The sequence below is a fragment of the Tupaia chinensis genome, unplaced genomic scaffold (genome assembly GCF_000334495.1).
Source record: "Tupaia chinensis unplaced genomic scaffold, TupChi_1.0 Scaffold146187_1, whole genome shotgun sequence".
Lineage (NCBI taxonomy): Eukaryota > Metazoa > Chordata > Mammalia > Scandentia > Tupaiidae > Tupaia > Tupaia belangeri.
In genome coordinates this window covers 600,899-617,465 of record NW_006206042.1, presented here as the reverse complement: position 1 = coordinate 617,465, position 16,567 = coordinate 600,899, and the positions used below count along the sequence as shown (strand labels likewise).

The following is a 16,567-nucleotide window of genomic DNA, read 5'->3' as shown; positions in this document are numbered from 1 at the left end:
GGGGTCCGGTATGCGACCCGTGGTCGACTGTGTGGGAGTCCACCGACATAGCCATTACGCTAACTGCTGGTCCCAATGATGGCTTTCTTAAAAATGCTGACCAAAAATCTAAGGCATCAGTGGAAGTGGCATTTAAGTGGCTTCAAGGATCCGTCCTTCCACAGAAAAGCACATAATACATAGCATGTGTGCATGCACGCGCACACACACACACACACACACACACACACACAACAAACGATGCTGGAATCAACTTTTCCAGAATTCCAGAAACTAGTAAAAGGTTTATAGCAACCAAGCAAATATGACTCAAGAAAAGAGAAAACTTAAGAATGGTAGACTTGGGACTAGCAGATGGCATAATGGTTATGTTGCTGGCCTCCCACATGGCAGACTGCAGTTTGTATCCCAGACCCAGAGGCTTGAAACTCATGCTAGGCATGTGTGTGTGTGTGTGTGTGTGTGTGTGCGCGCTCAAAATCCCAAGAGGAGAATGGAGGAGAAGGGGTTGCAGTGTGGCGATCCCCCCAAGGAGTGATTTCTTGCTGTCTCGCTGTTTCTCTCTGTCTATTCAGCAAGTATACGTGCCCTATAGCAAACCAGACTTAAAAAAAAGTCAGATACAGTGCTCAGCACTGTAGTGTAGTGGGTAAGATGCTGGCCTCCCACATGGCCGACAGCAGTTCAAGTCCCAGATCTGGCAGCTTGAAACTCATGCCAGGTGCATGTGCATGTGTACCCAGAATCCTGAGAGGAGGGTGGAGGAAAAGGAAATGTGCTATGGCCCTCCCTCCTGGGGTGTGATTTCTCGCTTTCTGTCTTTCTGGTGAGCACACATGTACTATAGCAAAAGTCTCTCTAAATACATAAATAAATGAATCAATACAAAGTCAGATACATGGAACCAGAAAATAAAACAAGGATTACCATGGTGGAGAGGTGGGGATGGTGAAAGGAAGAAATGAGAGGATGTAGGTCAAAAGGTATAAGCTATATTGGGACCAGCAGTTAGCATAATGGCTATGTCGCTGGACTCCCACATAGTCGACCACTGTTCGCGTCCCGGACTCGGTGGCTTAAACTCATGTAGAAAGAATAAGTCCAGAGATTAACATGAGCTTTATAATTATAGTATTATACTACATGCTGGAAATTTGCTGAGCATAGATTTTAGGTTTTCTTACCCCACATGCCAAGGTAAGTATGCAAGATGATAAATATGCTGATTTTTTGACTACAGGGACCACTTCACTATGTATATCAAAATGTCACATTGTGCACCTTCAATATATACAATTTTTAAAATGGTAGGAGAGCTTTATAGAATGTGTACTTGCTCTTGCCCCATCTCAACATACAGAATTTAAATCAAACACTGTTACAAAGAAGGAAAATGGCGTTAATTAAAGATTGATGAACGTGTCAACCTAGCAAGAAGATACAAAAATGACAAACATGTATACACCAAACAACAGGTCTGAAAATGTATGAAGAAACATTAACAAAATTCAAGGGAGAAATAGACGATTTTATTATACAATAATAACTGGATATTTCAATACATCAGTTGCAATAATGGTTAAAACAAGATGGGAGATCAATACGGAGAGAGAGGACTTGAGAAACATTGTAAATCAATCAGACTAGACCCAACATGCATCCGTAGAACAATCCATCTAAACTCAGCAAGATACACAGTTTTCTCAAATGTACACGGATCATTCTCCAGGACAGACACTATGTTATGCCACGAAACAAGTCTCAATAAATTTTAAGAGACAAATAACATAAAGAATTTTCTCTGACCACAGTGGAATGAAACAAGTAAGAAATGAAGTAAGAATGAAACAAGAACAGAAGGAGAATTGGAAAATGGACACATGTGTGGAAATTAAACAACAGTCTGAAAGCAAATAGTAGGGCAAAGAAGAAACGAAAAGGAAATTAGAATACACTTTGGACAATAAAAAAATGAGAACACAATGTGCTCAAATTTAGAGAATGCCACAAAAGCAGTGTTTAGAGGAAAATTTATACCTGTGAATGTTTACATAAAAAAGAAGGAATAAATAACTTTAGTTTACAACTTAAGAAACTAGAAAAAGAGAAAAATGAACTAAAAGTTATAAGAAACAAGGAAATAATAAGGACTAGAACATAAATAAATAAAACAAAGAATAGAACAACAGAGAAAATCAGGCCAGCAGGTGGTGTGGTGGCTAAAGCACTAGACCACAGTTTGAATCCCAGATCTGGGGACTTGAAAATCACAATGTGTGTGTGTGTGTGTGTGTGTGTGTGTGTGTGTGTTTGTGTGTGTGTGCCCAAAATCTCCAGAGGAGAAAGGAGGAGAATGGGTTACAGCATGGTCCTCTCCCTTAAAGTTATTTTTCACTGTCCCTCTCTGTATCTGTCTGTCTCTTCCTATGGTGCATGCACGTGCCCTATGGGAAAAACCGGAAAAAAAAAAAAAAGAAAGAAAGAAAGAAAAAAGAAAAACAGAACACATAATGAAATCTAAAGTTAGTTCTTTGAAAAGAGCAACACAATTGATAAACTTTTAGCTAGATTGGCTAAAAAAAAAGACATAAAACTCAAATTACTAAAATAGAAAATAAAGTGGGAATGATACAGATTTTACAGAAGTTAAGAAAGAAAAAAAAGTTAAAGAGAATACTGTGAGTAATTGTATGCCAAAAAATTGAATAAATTAGATGACATAAGACAAGTTCCTAGGAACACACAAACGATCAAGACTGATTCAAGAAGAAATAGAAAATCTAAGGGGATCAGTAGACAGACAAAAGAATGAATCAATAATCAAAAAACCTCTGACAAAGAAAAGCCAGATGGCTTCACTGGTAAGTCCTACTAATTCTTTCAAGAATAATTAACACTGAGTCTGGATGGTGGCACAGTGCTAAAACGCTATGCTCTGCAAGGCAGTCCCACTTGAGAAGGTTCCTGGTTCAAGCCCAGAGACCTCCCTGATAATGCCAGGCATGCACTTGCTTGTGATCCAGGGCTGCCTGAATGCTGGCTGCAGATAGGCATTGGGCTCTTGTTGGGGAAGTTTTCTCTCTCTTTCTCATTCATGAAAGAAAGAAACTAAGGAGGAGGAGAAAAAGAAGAAGAAGAGGAAGAAAAAGAGAAGAAGAAGAGGAAGAAATACCAATCATTCTCAAATTCTTCTCCAAAAAAGGAGAGTTTGAGAAAAACACTTAAAAATTTTTTACTATAGGGTTCAAGACCGAGAAGGAGGGAGGGAAAAAGAGAGAGAGAGAAAGAGAGAGAGAGAGAGAAAGTATCTCTGCCAGGGATGAGCATGCCTTACTCCATTCTCTTCCATTCTCTTTTTGGGATTTTGGGTGTGCACGAACATGAATCTGTTGTGTTTTTCAAGCTGCAAGGCCCAGGACTTAACAGTGCAGTTGGCCATGTAGGATCCAGCTATCCCAAATATCACGCCATTGGCTGGCCCCAAAACACTTTCCAATGCTTTCTATTAGGTCAGCATTACCCTGATACAAAATTCAGACACTGGAATAAAAGAAAACTATAGACTAATGTTTCTTGTAAATACTGGTGCAAAAATCCTCAACAAAATATTAAAAAAGGGTCCAGCATCCTATTAAGAGGATTGTACACTATGGCCAAGTGAAATTTATCTTAGAAGTGCAAATTTGGGTCTACATATGAAAATTAATAAATATAATATATAATTTTAACAGAATGAAGGAAAAAAGACACATAACCATTTCAATAGATTCAGAAAAAGCATTTGCAACCTTTCATACAAAAACAATTGAGAATCTAGAAATAGAAGGGAATTTGCAAAACCTGGTAAACATCATTCATGAAAACCCACAGTTAATGTTCTACTCAAAGATGGAAGACTGAAAGCTTTCCAACTAATATCAGGAAAAGACCACAGCCTTTCATCATATCTACTCAAAACTGTATAGGAAATTCTAGTCAGAACAATTAGACAAGAAAAAAATGGATTACGATTAGAAAAAAAGTAGCATTATTTCTATTCAGAGATGACATGCTATGACATACAGATAGAAAATCCTAAACTACCCATGATAAATGATCAGAGCTAATAAATAAATTCATTAAATTTGCAGAATACAAGGTTAACATAGAAAAACCAGTTGTATTCCTATACACTATAAACAATTTCAAAAGAAATTAAGAAAACAATTCCATTTACAGTAGCATTAAAAAGAGTAAAATACCTAGGAATTTAAAAATAAAAAATACCTAAAGAGGTTCAAGCTATACATAAAGTTATTTTTGAAAGAAATTAAAGAAAACCTAAATAAATGGCAAGACATTCCATGTTCATATATTTAGAGACTTAATATTAAGATAGTAAGATGCAGCCCATATTAAAATTTCAATGACGTTTTCTTTTTATAAATGGAGAGAACAGTTCTCAAATTAATATGAAATTGCAGTGGACCTCAAATAGCCAAAACAATCTTGCAAAAGAAAAACAAAATTGGAGGACTCACACTTCACAATTTGAAACTTACACTGCTATGGTATAAAAACAGTGTGGCACTAGGACCAGCAGTTAGCATAATGGCTGTGTTGCTGATCTCCCATGTAGTTGACCACAGTTTGAGTCCTGGACCCAGTGGCTTAAACTCACGCCAGGTGGGTGTGCATGCACGCCCAAGATCCTGAGAGGAGAATGGAGGAGAGGGGATTGTGGTGTGGCCATTCCCCATGGAGGGAGAGATTTCTCACTTTCTGTCTCTCTGTCTCTCTGGCAAGTGCATGCACCTGTAGCAAAAACCTCTCCAAAAAACAAACAAATAAACAGTGTGGCACTGACAAAAGGATAGACACATATGTCTATATGGAATTTAATTGAGAATCCATAAATAAACCTATACCTTGTATGACCAAATGATTTTTAATAAAAATGCCAAGACTATATAATAGGGAAAAATAGTGTTTTCAACAAATGGTGCTGGGGCAATTGATATTCACATGCAAAAGAATGAAGCTAAACCCCTGCTTCTCACTATATGCAAAAATAAACTCAAACTGTTATCAATCACCTAAAATTAAGAGCAAAAACTGTAGAAATCTTAGAAGGCAATGTAGGAATAAATATTCATGAGCTTAGATTTGGCAATAGATTCTTAGCTATGACACAAGCGACAAAGGAAAAAAATACATAAATTGTGCATCATCTAAATTAAAACGTTAGGACTGGGTGGTGATGCCATATAATGCTCTATACTCTTTGAAACAGACCTATAAGGGAAAGTTACCAATTCCCATCCATGGACTAGACTGAGTACCTTGGGTATGTACCCATGAACCAGGCTGGCTGAAGCTGAGGGTAAATAGTGGTACCAAGACCTTGTTTGAGGTGCTATATCACTGTTTCTTTGTCTCTCTCTTGTGGAATATATAAATAAATAAACTTTTAAAAATGCCTGCCCGAGAAAGCTCAACACTTCTAAGAGGTTTTTCCAATTTTTATTATTTATTTTTATACGTAATACAAAATTTTCATACATCAAAACACATTATTAAAAAAAGTGAAAAGACAACCTACAGAGTGGGTTAAAATATTTGTAAACCTGATGAGGGTCTAGTATCAAGACTGTATAAGGGTCTCTTACATTGTACCAGACTTTGGCACAGTGGTAAAATACAATGCTCTATGAGGTACTCTAACATGAAAAGGTTCCCTGTTCATATCCAGAGACCACTTGTACTATGATGGGCATACACTTGCCTATGATCTGGGGCTGGCCAAAGGCTGGGGTCAGCTCATGGCATCAAGAAAGACCTTGTTGGGGGCACTGTCTTTCTATATCCCTCCCCCTGAAGAAAGAAGTAAACTATTAAAAAACAAACAAACAAACAACTCTTAGAACTCAACAACAAAAAGAAAAATAACCCAACTGAAAATGGGCAAAGAAATTGAGTAGACATTTTTTCAAAGAACAATCTAATTAAAAATAGGCAAGGGGGGGACCAGCAGGTGGTGTGGTAGTCAAGGCGCTGGACACTCCCATATGGCCGACCATGGTTTGAGTCCCGGACCTGGTAGCTTGCTGTCTCACTTTCTCTCTCTCTCTCTGGTCAAATTAAAATAAATGAATTAATAAATAAAATTAAAATAAATAATTCTTTAAAAAAAAAAAAAAAAGCTCTGTTTGGGACCAGCAGTTAGCGTAATGGCTATGTAGCTGGACTCCCATGTAGTCGATCGTGATTCGCGTCCCGGACCTGGTGGCTTAAAACTCACGCCGGGCGTGCGTACCCAAGATCCTGAGAGGAGAATGGAGGAGAAGGGATTGCGGCGTGGCCATCCCTCCTGGGGGTGATTTTTCGCTTTCTGTCTCTCTGTCTCTTTCTGCCTGTCTGGCGAACGCACGTGCCCTACAGCAGAAACCTCTCTGGGAAAAAAAAAAAAAGGCAAGGGACCAGCAGATGGCGTAATAGTTATGTTGCTGGACTCCTGTGTAGTTGACTGTGGTTTGAGTCTCGGACTTGGTAACTTAAATCTCACCGCAGGCATGTGTGCTTGTATGCCCAAAATCCCAAGAGGAGATTAGAGGAGAAGGGATTGTGATGTGGCCATCCTCCCTGGGGCTGGGGGAGGGATTTCTTCCTTTCTATCTCTCTGGCAAGTGCATGTGCCCTATAACAAAATCTGTCTAAAAAATAAAAAAAAAAAAATAGGTAAAAGACCTGAATAAACATTTTTTCAAAGAAGATAGACAAATGAAAAGATGCTCAAAATCATATGCCAGGAAGGAGATGCAAATCAAAACCACAATTAAATGCTACTTCACACCTACAAGGATGGTGATGATGTTTTCTTAAACAAAGGAAAAAAAAACAAAGTGTTGATGACAATGTGAAGAAATTCGAGCCCTCACACATTGATGATAAGAATGTAAAATGGTACGTCACTGTGGAAAACAGTTTGGCAGTTCCTCAGAAAATTAAACATAGGATTATCATATAATCTAGCAATACCATTCTTTTTTTTTTTGGAGAGATTTTTGCTATAGGGCACATGTGCTCGCCAGAAGGACAGAGAGAGACAGAGACAGAAAGCAAGAAATCACCCCCCCCCCAGGGGGGATGGCCACGCCGCAATCCCTTCTCCTCCATTCTCCTCTCAGGATCTTGGGCATGCACGCACACTCATCCGGCATGAGTTTAAGCCACCGTTTGTCTACATGGGAGTCCAGCGACATAGCCATTATGCCAACTGCTGGTCCTGCAATATCATTCTTAGGTAGATATCCAGTGGAATTAAAAACAGATACTCAAATAAATGCTTGCATGCAAGTCTTCATGCCATCACTATCCACAAGAGCCAACACAAGACCTAAATGTTTGTTGATAGATGAATGGATAAGCAAAATGCTGAATGTTGTAATACATATAATGAAATATTATTCAGTCATAATAAGGAATAAAGTACTGATACATGATGGATGAACCTTGAAAACATTATGCTAAGTGAAAGAGGTCAGCCACAAAGGTCACATATTGTATAATGAAATATCCAGAACCCATGGAGACAAAAGCAGATTGATGCTTGCCAGGGTCTGAGGAGAGGGTGACTGCTTACTTGGTACAGGGTTTTCTTTCCGGGTGACGAAAATGTTTAGAATGACAGAGGTTATGGCATAACAGTGTGAATGTATTAAATGTCATTGAATTGTACACTGTCAAATTATTATTGCATTAAAGTTACATGAATTTCACCTTAGTGAAAAAGAAAGAAAAGTCTGAGTGTGGATGGAGAAGCAAGTCTGGGGTGACTAGAAACCGAGCCGGGGGAAGGCTGGAGGTCACAATGGGGAGAGATGGCAAATTCTGAGAGGTGGAAAGGCACCAGGGTCTTTGAGGATAACGGCAAAATGTAAAACAGCTCTCTGCCTCCGATGAGCAATACTAAACACTCAAAGGTGCAGATGGTTGGTTAAAAAGCAGATCTTTCTCAGGGGAGTGGAGCTATTAGATCATAATCTTTGAGCAGAAGAGCCTTGCACTCTTCTGACTCAAAACCTCAGAATCAGCCCACATGTACTGGCCTACATACGTTTCCCACCACTGCTCTCTCCGGACCTCAGAAAACCTTTATCTGTGTTTTGCAAACACACGCAGAGGATTAGTTACTATTTTTCACTCCCTCCAACCCCGATATGACTGGAGTCCTGTGGAATTAGGACTTGCTACTTACAGTGTGGTCCGTGGACAGACAGACTGGTGTCACCTGTCTGCCCACGGACAGGTGGACATTGCGCTAGCATTGCTAATGCAATGCTCTGTGATGCTGGACCCAATGGGAAAGTCTCAGGTTTGTGTCCTGGGGCAACCCATGCAGGGTCAGCATCTATGTGCATGTTCATGCTCCAGGCTGGCTGAGATTGGGGATTGATTGCAGCATGAAGACCCTGTTGAGATGCCTGTCTCTTCTTTCTTTCTCTTTCTTTTTTTCTTTCTTCATTTCCTTTCTTCTTTATTTTCCTTTCATTCTTCCTATCTCTATTTCTTTTTTATTTTTTGGAGAGATTTTGCTATAGGATGCGTGTGCTTGCCAGAAAGACAGAGAGAGACAGAGAGACAGAAAGCAAGAAATCACTCCCCAGGGGGGATGGCCATGCCGCAATCCCTTCTCCTCCATTCTCCTCTTGGGATCTTGGGCACGCATGCACACGCGCCCAGTGTGGGTTTAAGCCACCGGGTCTGGGACTCAAATCACGGTCAACTCCATGGGAGTCCAGCGACATAGCCATTATGCCAACTGTTGGTCCCTCTCTATTTCTTTTTTTAAAAAAGATTTTTTTCTTTTTCTTTTTTTTCTTTTTGGAGAGGTTTTTGCTATAGGGTGTGTGCACTCGCCAGAAAGAGAGAGACAGAGAGACAGAAAGCAAGAAATCGCCCCCTGGGGGGATGGCCACGCCGCAATCCCTTCTCCTCCATTCTCCTCTCGGGATCTTGGGCACGCATGCACACGTGCCCGGCATGAATTTAAGCCACCGGGTCCAGGACTCGAACTGCGTGCAACTACATGGGAGTCCAGTGACATAGCCATTATACTAACTGCTGGTCCCAAAAAGGAATGATTTATTTCACTTTATTTATTTTAATCATTATTATTTTTAATTTGACCAGAAAGAGAGAGAGAAAAAGAAAGTGAGAAAGAAAACCACCAGGTCTGGGACTTGAACCATGGTTGGCCATGTGGGAGTCTAGAACCTCAACCACCAAGCCATTTGCCAGCCCCTTTTTTTTCCTCTTTCTTTTTTTCTTTCTTTCTTTTTCTTCTTTCCTTCCTTTCTTTTCCTTTCCTTCCTTACTTCCTCTCAGAAAAAATTAACTTTAGAAAAATGAAGAATCTTAGTTCCCATCCTATGATTTTACTTTATTTTAAATTTTATTAATTATTATTATTATTATCTACTTTGACCAGGGATGTGGGAGAGCAAGCTGCCAGGTCCATAACTCAAACCGTGGTCAGTCATGTGGGAGTCCAGCTCCTCAACCAGCTGGCTGGCCCCTACTCAGCATTTTAATAAGATCCAAAATAATTTCTATGTACCTAGAAAGAATAAAATGGAAGAAGAGGTGAGAGTCATTTTCTCCTGGATATCAAGATGCTTGATTTCAGTTATACCATTTATTTTGTTCTGTTAGTTTAGCCACCCATGACTTGAGTTAAAGGAAATGAAATTATTTCTCAGGTTGGTTTGTCTTTTCAGCTAGGCTGGCATGAATCCTTTTTGTTTGTTTTTAAGAGAGAGATTTTTGTTATAGGATGTGTACGTTCGTTGGAGAGACACAGTGAGACAGAAAGTGGGATATTACCCCCCGGGGGGTTGATCATGCCTCAATCCCTTTTCCTCCTTTCTCCTCTCGGAATTTCGGGCACACATGCACACATGCTTGACATGAGTTTTAAGCCACTGGGTTGGGGACTCAAACTGTGACCCACTGCATGGGAATCTAGTGACGTACATTACGCCATCTGCTGGTCCCATGAATCATTTTTCTTTGTTTGTTTTCAGGATTGATTTCCTTTGTCCCATACTCTCGCCAGAGAGATCTTCTTTTCCCTCTTCAGTCACTCCAACCCTTCTGTGCCTCAGGGCCTTCGCACTTGATTCTCTTTACCTCGAAGGCATCTTGAATCTTCATCTAACTCCTCCCCTGCTTAACTTCTCACACCCTTTCATCTCAAATCAGATGGTCCTTTGACAGAAAGTCTTTTCCTCATTACCCAGTTCAAGTCAGGTCCCCTTGTTTTCCTTTACCAGATTATACTGCTTGTTTTCTTTCTAGCCATCACATTTGTCATTATACGTATGTTTGTGTGAGTGTGTAACTGTGTGAAAACTAAGTAGCATAGTGAAGTGGTTATGAGCACAGACTGCAACCAGGCTTTCTGATTTCCTCTTCTGGCAGCCTCAGCTCTCCTCTTGGCCCTCGGAACACCTGCGTCTGCCTGCTGCGGACACGTTCAAGTGCGTTTCTCTTTCTATGCCCACCCCCCACTGTACCACATTAAGCCAGTTTAAGAGTTCCGTGCCTTCCTCTCTCATCTGTTAAGTGGGGTTGTATCCGAGCATAGTAGGGTCACTTCAAGGAGTATCCATGGAAATGGGGAGAAGATTTAAAAAACTGTGTTTCTAAAATTCATTTACCTATTTCATGAGTACGAGAGAAAGAGAGAGAGAGAGAGATACAGCACCCCCGATAGGGTCATGACAGTGTGATCGACCCTAGCCCCAGGAAGCCCTGGATCATGAGCAAGCATATGTCCCGTGTATTCCGGAAGGTCTCCAGATGTAAACCTAGAACCTTCCCGTTGGGGTCTGTCTCACAGATGACCACATTTTACTATTGCACCACCATCATTTCCTCTGTTTTCAAATGAGAGGAGGAGAGCGAGATGGAACGGGTGCGAGACAAAGAGTAGAATTTTGACAGGGTCTCACCACATCACAATCCCCCTGCCCCAGTCTCACAGCTAGGATTATAGGCACCCAGCACGTTCAGGTTGGTCTGGGAGCCAAATTTGGACCTCGCGTGCATCTCCAGCTCCCCAAGGGCTGGCGCTGTGTGCCAGTGCGGCTGGGACAGGAGAGCAATTTGAACACAAATGCAGTCAGAATATTTAACTCTAGAGGTATGTTCACTTCTGCGAGAAGTTAAACATGAGGCAAAGACTCGTGTCTCTGGTCCCATGTCAGGAAGTGGCTCTTGAGCGAACAAGAGAATTCCCCTTCCTTCTGCATCGTACGTGTGTTTCCTGGGGTTCTGCCCCTGTTCCACTTTCCTCCTTAGTGTCACTCAACCTCTCTATGCGGTTGACTTTGAGATCTCCAGCCTTACCCTTGTCCTACTCCTAAGCTTCAAACTGCTTTGGGCAAACCTTTTTGTGGCTCTCACACTGAGATCTTAAAATTAGTAGGCCCCAAACTGCACTTGCCTTCCTTCCTGTGGTTGCTCTCACCTAAGCTTGGTTAAGTTCTTTGGTTATCGTATTTGAAATTTTACTGCCCTCCATGTTTCATATCCCCTTTCCCTGCTGGATTTATAGCCTCCTTATTATTGATCACTACTCAATTTACCATTTTATTTATTTATCTTATTTAGAATTTCTCTCCCCTGATAAATGTTAACTCCATGAGAGCAGAATTTTTGCCTGCCTTGTTCCTGATGTACCTACAGAAACCGGAACAGTGCCGGGTACTCAGTGGCTGCTTACTTTGGATTCAAGGAACTCTCTTTACTCCTCACCCTCATTGCCAGTTCATCAAATAGTTCATTTTACATTCATGGCCTTTTTACTTCGGCCCCTTCTTTCTCTTGTGCTGCTGCCGCATTTGCTCATGGGTCATAATTTCTCAGAACTATTGCAAAAACAAGCTGATGAATTCTGGCCCGGTCATTTGAATCATCCTAGCCTGGTTCCTTCATTTTACAATGGGGATATTAATAGTATAAATTCATAGAACTGTCATGAGGCTTTTGACACAGCACCTGGCCCAGTACCTGACACAAAATAAGCACCCAACGGATGTTGGCTGTTTTTATCAACTACCCCGAGCGAGCTCTGGGCTAAGCTCTCCTATATGGTCTTGTGCTCCATCTCTCCACGAAGGCTACATTTCAGCCCCAGTGAACCCTTCGTGCCTCCCCAAACCTTCGTGTTCTCTTCAAAACAACAGCAGAGAGCGAGAAGCAGGCTGGATCAATTCATTCCCATCTCATTGCTATTTAAGCACTGCTGAACTGAGCCCATTTTGTCTCAAAAAAAAGGGGGAGTTGAAGACCTTTTTTTTTCAGTTAGCAAAAGGTGAGAGGACTAGTCCTACTGTTTATGATAGGGCTCAAACATTTCAGCTAAACTGGATCATAGGTTTTCAATATTTGAGATGAAGATAGTGAGACTCAGGAAAGACAAATCACCCACCCGAGGCAACACAGTAAAACAGTAGCTAAGTTGGCGTGAGGACTCAGTTTCTTGGTCTGGGTAGTCTTCATGCCATGTTAAGCTAGTGATAAACCTCAACAGTCCTGTCATACAAAAGCTCATATCCACACCCTACCAAATAAATCCCTTATAGGCAGACATAGTTGCCGTTAACTCTGCATCGCAGGCCCGTAGCATTTAAAGCTGAGAACAGGTACCAGTTTGTCAGGCACCAGTGTGAGTCCCACCCGATCCTCTGGCAGAGAGCCAGCCAGACAGCTGTGTGTAGGTGATCTAGAAGGACTAAGCTGCACAAAGCCAGGTAGTCCCTCAGTGACCACATGGGTCTGCAGCATCGTTTACCTGAACTGAGACAGAAGATGAATGAGAGAGAGTGGAACAGCCAGAACATGCTCTCAGCGGTGGAGATGGTGCTGGAGACCTCAAGGCAAGTCAGCGCAGCTGCTGTTCGGTCACGAACTGAAAGTGCCTTTTCAACAGAGACTTCCTCTTCCTCTCAGAGACGTGACAGGAGCTTCTGCCCTCACATTTTAAAAAATCCCAATTTTTGATTTATTACTATAAGGGATTTCCAAAAGTTCATGGAAAAGGTGCATTATGAAAAAACTATGTGTGCATTTCAAAGTTTGTTTTTACCAAAATCAACTCCTAAGGTAATTCCAGTTTTCATGAACTTTTTCAAGTCCCTTAGTATTTCTTTAACTTTTCTCTGGGCCAAGTGCAAAAATTTTACGTGTGCAATATATGAATTGGAATTTTCACTTTCTGTCTGCATATTTTTTCGCTTTAGTTTTAGTATTATTTTGTTGCGACAAAATAACCTAAATTATATGTTGTAACCTAAAATTTACCATTTTAATGGTTTTTGAATGTACAATTCGCTGGCATCAATTACATTCATAGTGTGCCATCATTAACACTAAGTTTTTAAAACTTTTTCATTACCCACAACATTAAACAATGACTCCTGTTTCCCCTCCCTTTAGTCCTTGGTAACCTCTAACTGTATTCTGTCTCTGCGAATTTGCCTATTGCAGCTCCCTATATACGTGGAATCATACTTGTCTTCTCGTATTTGTTTTATTTCAGAATAATATATTCGAGGTTTATCCACATTGTAACATAGGTCAGAATTTCATTTATCTTAATGATGGAATAATAGTCCATTGTACATATATGCCACATTTGTTTACCCGTCTTGTCTGTTGACAGACACTGGGATAGTTTCTGCCTTTAAGCTCTGGAGAGTAAGGTTGCTAAGAACACTGCATCCAAGTCTCTGTTCTAGTCCCTGCTTTCCATTTCTTTTGGTTCACTTAGGAATGAAATTCCCGGATCATATGGTATCCTATGTTTAGCTTTTTGAGGAACTGCCAAACTGTTTTCCATAGTGACTTCACTCCCTTATAGTCTCACCTGGAATTGGAATAAAAGTTACAACTTTTCACCTTCTTTACCAACATTTGCTGTTTTCCTTCTTTTTTTTTCTTTTCTTTTGAGAATGACCATCCTAATGGGTATGAAATGGTATCACCTTGTACTTTTGATTTGCATTTCCTCAGTGACTAATGATGTTGAGCATCTTTTCATGAGCTCATTGTCCATTCACCTATTTTCTTTGAACAAATATCTATTTATTCCTTTGCTCATTTTTAAATTGGATTTTGTTGTTATTGTTGTTGAGTTGTAGGAGTTCTTTATACATTCTGGATACTAATCCCTTATCAGGTATATAATTTATAAATATTGTCCCCATTCTGTATGAATTTTCACTCTCAAGGCAGTGGCTTTTTAAAAGTTTATTTATTTTATTCCCAACAGAACAACCCCCCACAGGTCCTGGATTCAAACTATGGAGTCAGACATGTGGAATCCAGCTGCTTTAACCTCCATGCCACTTGTTGGTCCCTTGGTAATGTCTTTTGATACACTAAACTTTTTTATTTTGATGGAGTTTAATTAACCTATTTTTTAAAAAAGAATTATTTACTTAATTTTATTTATTCATTTATTTATAATTTGACCGGACACACACACACACACACAGAGAGAGAGAGAGAGAGAGAGAGAGAGAGAAAGAAAGTGAGAAAGCAATTCACTAGGTCCAGGACTCAAACTGTGGTTGGCCCTGTGGGAGTGTCCAGCATCTTAACCATTATGCCACCTGCTGGTCCCCAATCTATTTTTTCTTTTATTGTCTGTACTTTTAATGTCATATTAATTGCCAAATCATTGCCAAATCCAATGCCATTAAGGTTTTCTCCTGTTTTCTTCTAGGATTTTCATACTTTCAAGTCTTACAGTTATGTCTTTGATCCTTTTAAGTTAATTTTTATATTTCATATGTAGCATTTTCACATGAATGTTTACTTTTCCCAGTATTATCTGTTGAGAAAAAACTACCCTTTTCCCGTAAAAGCTCTTGTCAAGAATCATTTGACTGGGGGAACCAGCAGTTAGCGTAATGGCTATGTCGCTGGATTCCCACATAGTCGACCGCGGTTCGTGTCCCGGACCCGGTGGCTTAAAACTCACGCCGGGCGCGTGTGCGTGCGTGCCCAGGATCCCGAGAGGAGAATGGAGGAGAAGGGATTGCAGCGTGACCATCCCCCCTGGGGGGTGATTTCTCGCTTTCTGTCTCTATGTCTCTCTCTGTCTGTCTGGCGAGCGCACGCGCCCTACAGTGAAAATCTCTCTAAAAAAAAAAAAAAAAAAAGAAAGAATCATTTGACTGGGACCAACAGTTAGCGTAATGGCTATGTCGGTGGACTCCCATGTAGTCGACCATGGTTCAAGTCCTGGACCTGGTGGCTTAAATTCATGCTGGGCGCGTGTGCATGCGTGCCCAAGATCCCTAGAGGAGAATGGAGGAGAAGGGATTGTGGCATGGCCATCCCCTCTGGGTGTGGGGGGGGTGATTTCTTGCTTTCTGTGTCTCTGTCTCTCTTTGTCTTTCTCGTGAGCGCATGCACCCTATAGCAAAAAAGCCTCTCCCCCCCCAAAAAAAAATCATTTGACCCCATATTCAATGGTTTATTTCTGAGCTCTCTATTCTATTCTACTGGTCTATATGTGTTTTTTAATGCCACTACAATACTGTTTTGAGTTCTGTAGCTTTTAGTAAGTTTTGACATTAGAATGTGTGAGTCCTCCAATTTTGTTTTTCTTATTTGAGATTGTTTTGGTTATTTGGAATTCCTTCAGATTCAATATATATTTTGATATGGGTTCTCTATTTCCTCAAAAACATCCTTGGGATTTTGATAGGGATTACATTAAATATGTAGATCACTTTGGGTAGTATTGCCATCTTGATAATATTGAGTCGTTCAGTCCATGGAAACAGAATGACTTTCCTTTATTTAGGTTTTCTTTTTTTTTTTTTTTTCCAGCAATAGGGTTCAATTTCTTTATCTTCTTGGTTAAGTTTATTTCTCACTATTTTATTCTTTATGATATTATTATTATTATTATTATTAGTTACTAGTAGACTTTAGGACAGATGGTTGATGTTGTCAACACTCTTCAGCTTATGAGGGGTCTTGAAAAAAGTCTGAGGAAAAATGGAATTAAAGTTGAGTTTATTTTGGTGCAAAGAATTGTGCAATTTAAACATTTTTTAAAAATAATATGCATTTTCCATGAGTTTTTGAAGAACCCTCATAGCTGGGAAGGTAGAAGTAGCACTGCATTACTGACGGGTACACTTTTATATGTCATACCAGAGCCCAGATGCTTCATTACGTTTCATGACACTCTAATGTTCAGATTTAGATTACAGGGGTATTTGTAGAGCAGCACCATTCCAAGAGCTTTCTGAGATTGTAGAAATGATTGATGAAACTGTATTATCCAGTATAGAAGTCACCAGTCACTTGAGGTTGTGAGCACTTTAAATGTGACCACTGTGACCTAGGAACTGAATTTCTTTTTATATTTATTATTATTATTTTATTCAATCAAGACATAATCAAGGATACAAATGAAAAATATATGACACTCAACAATTATCATCCAATAGTTATTGGAATGAGTCATCATCATGCATACTTTAATCCTAATGAACATAAA

General features: G+C 40.1%; 1 protein-coding gene across 5 annotated transcripts in view; it reads right to left on the bottom strand.

The window, feature by feature from the left end:
* SLAMF6 (SLAM family member 6) overlaps positions 1-12,944 on the bottom strand; it is a 36,859-nt gene extending 23,915 nt beyond the window's left edge. For all 5 annotated transcript variants that reach the window (XR_003547971.1, XM_027768431.1, XM_027768432.1 and 2 more), the window contains exon 1: positions 12,839-12,944. Coding sequence is in view for 4 of the 5 variants with exons in the window: in XM_027768431.1 (XP_027624232.1) it covers positions 12,839-12,887 (49 nt within the window). In the remaining variant the exon portion in view is untranslated. The remainder of the gene's footprint in view (positions 1-12,838) is intronic.
* Positions 12,945-16,567: the final 3,623 nt, after the last annotated feature.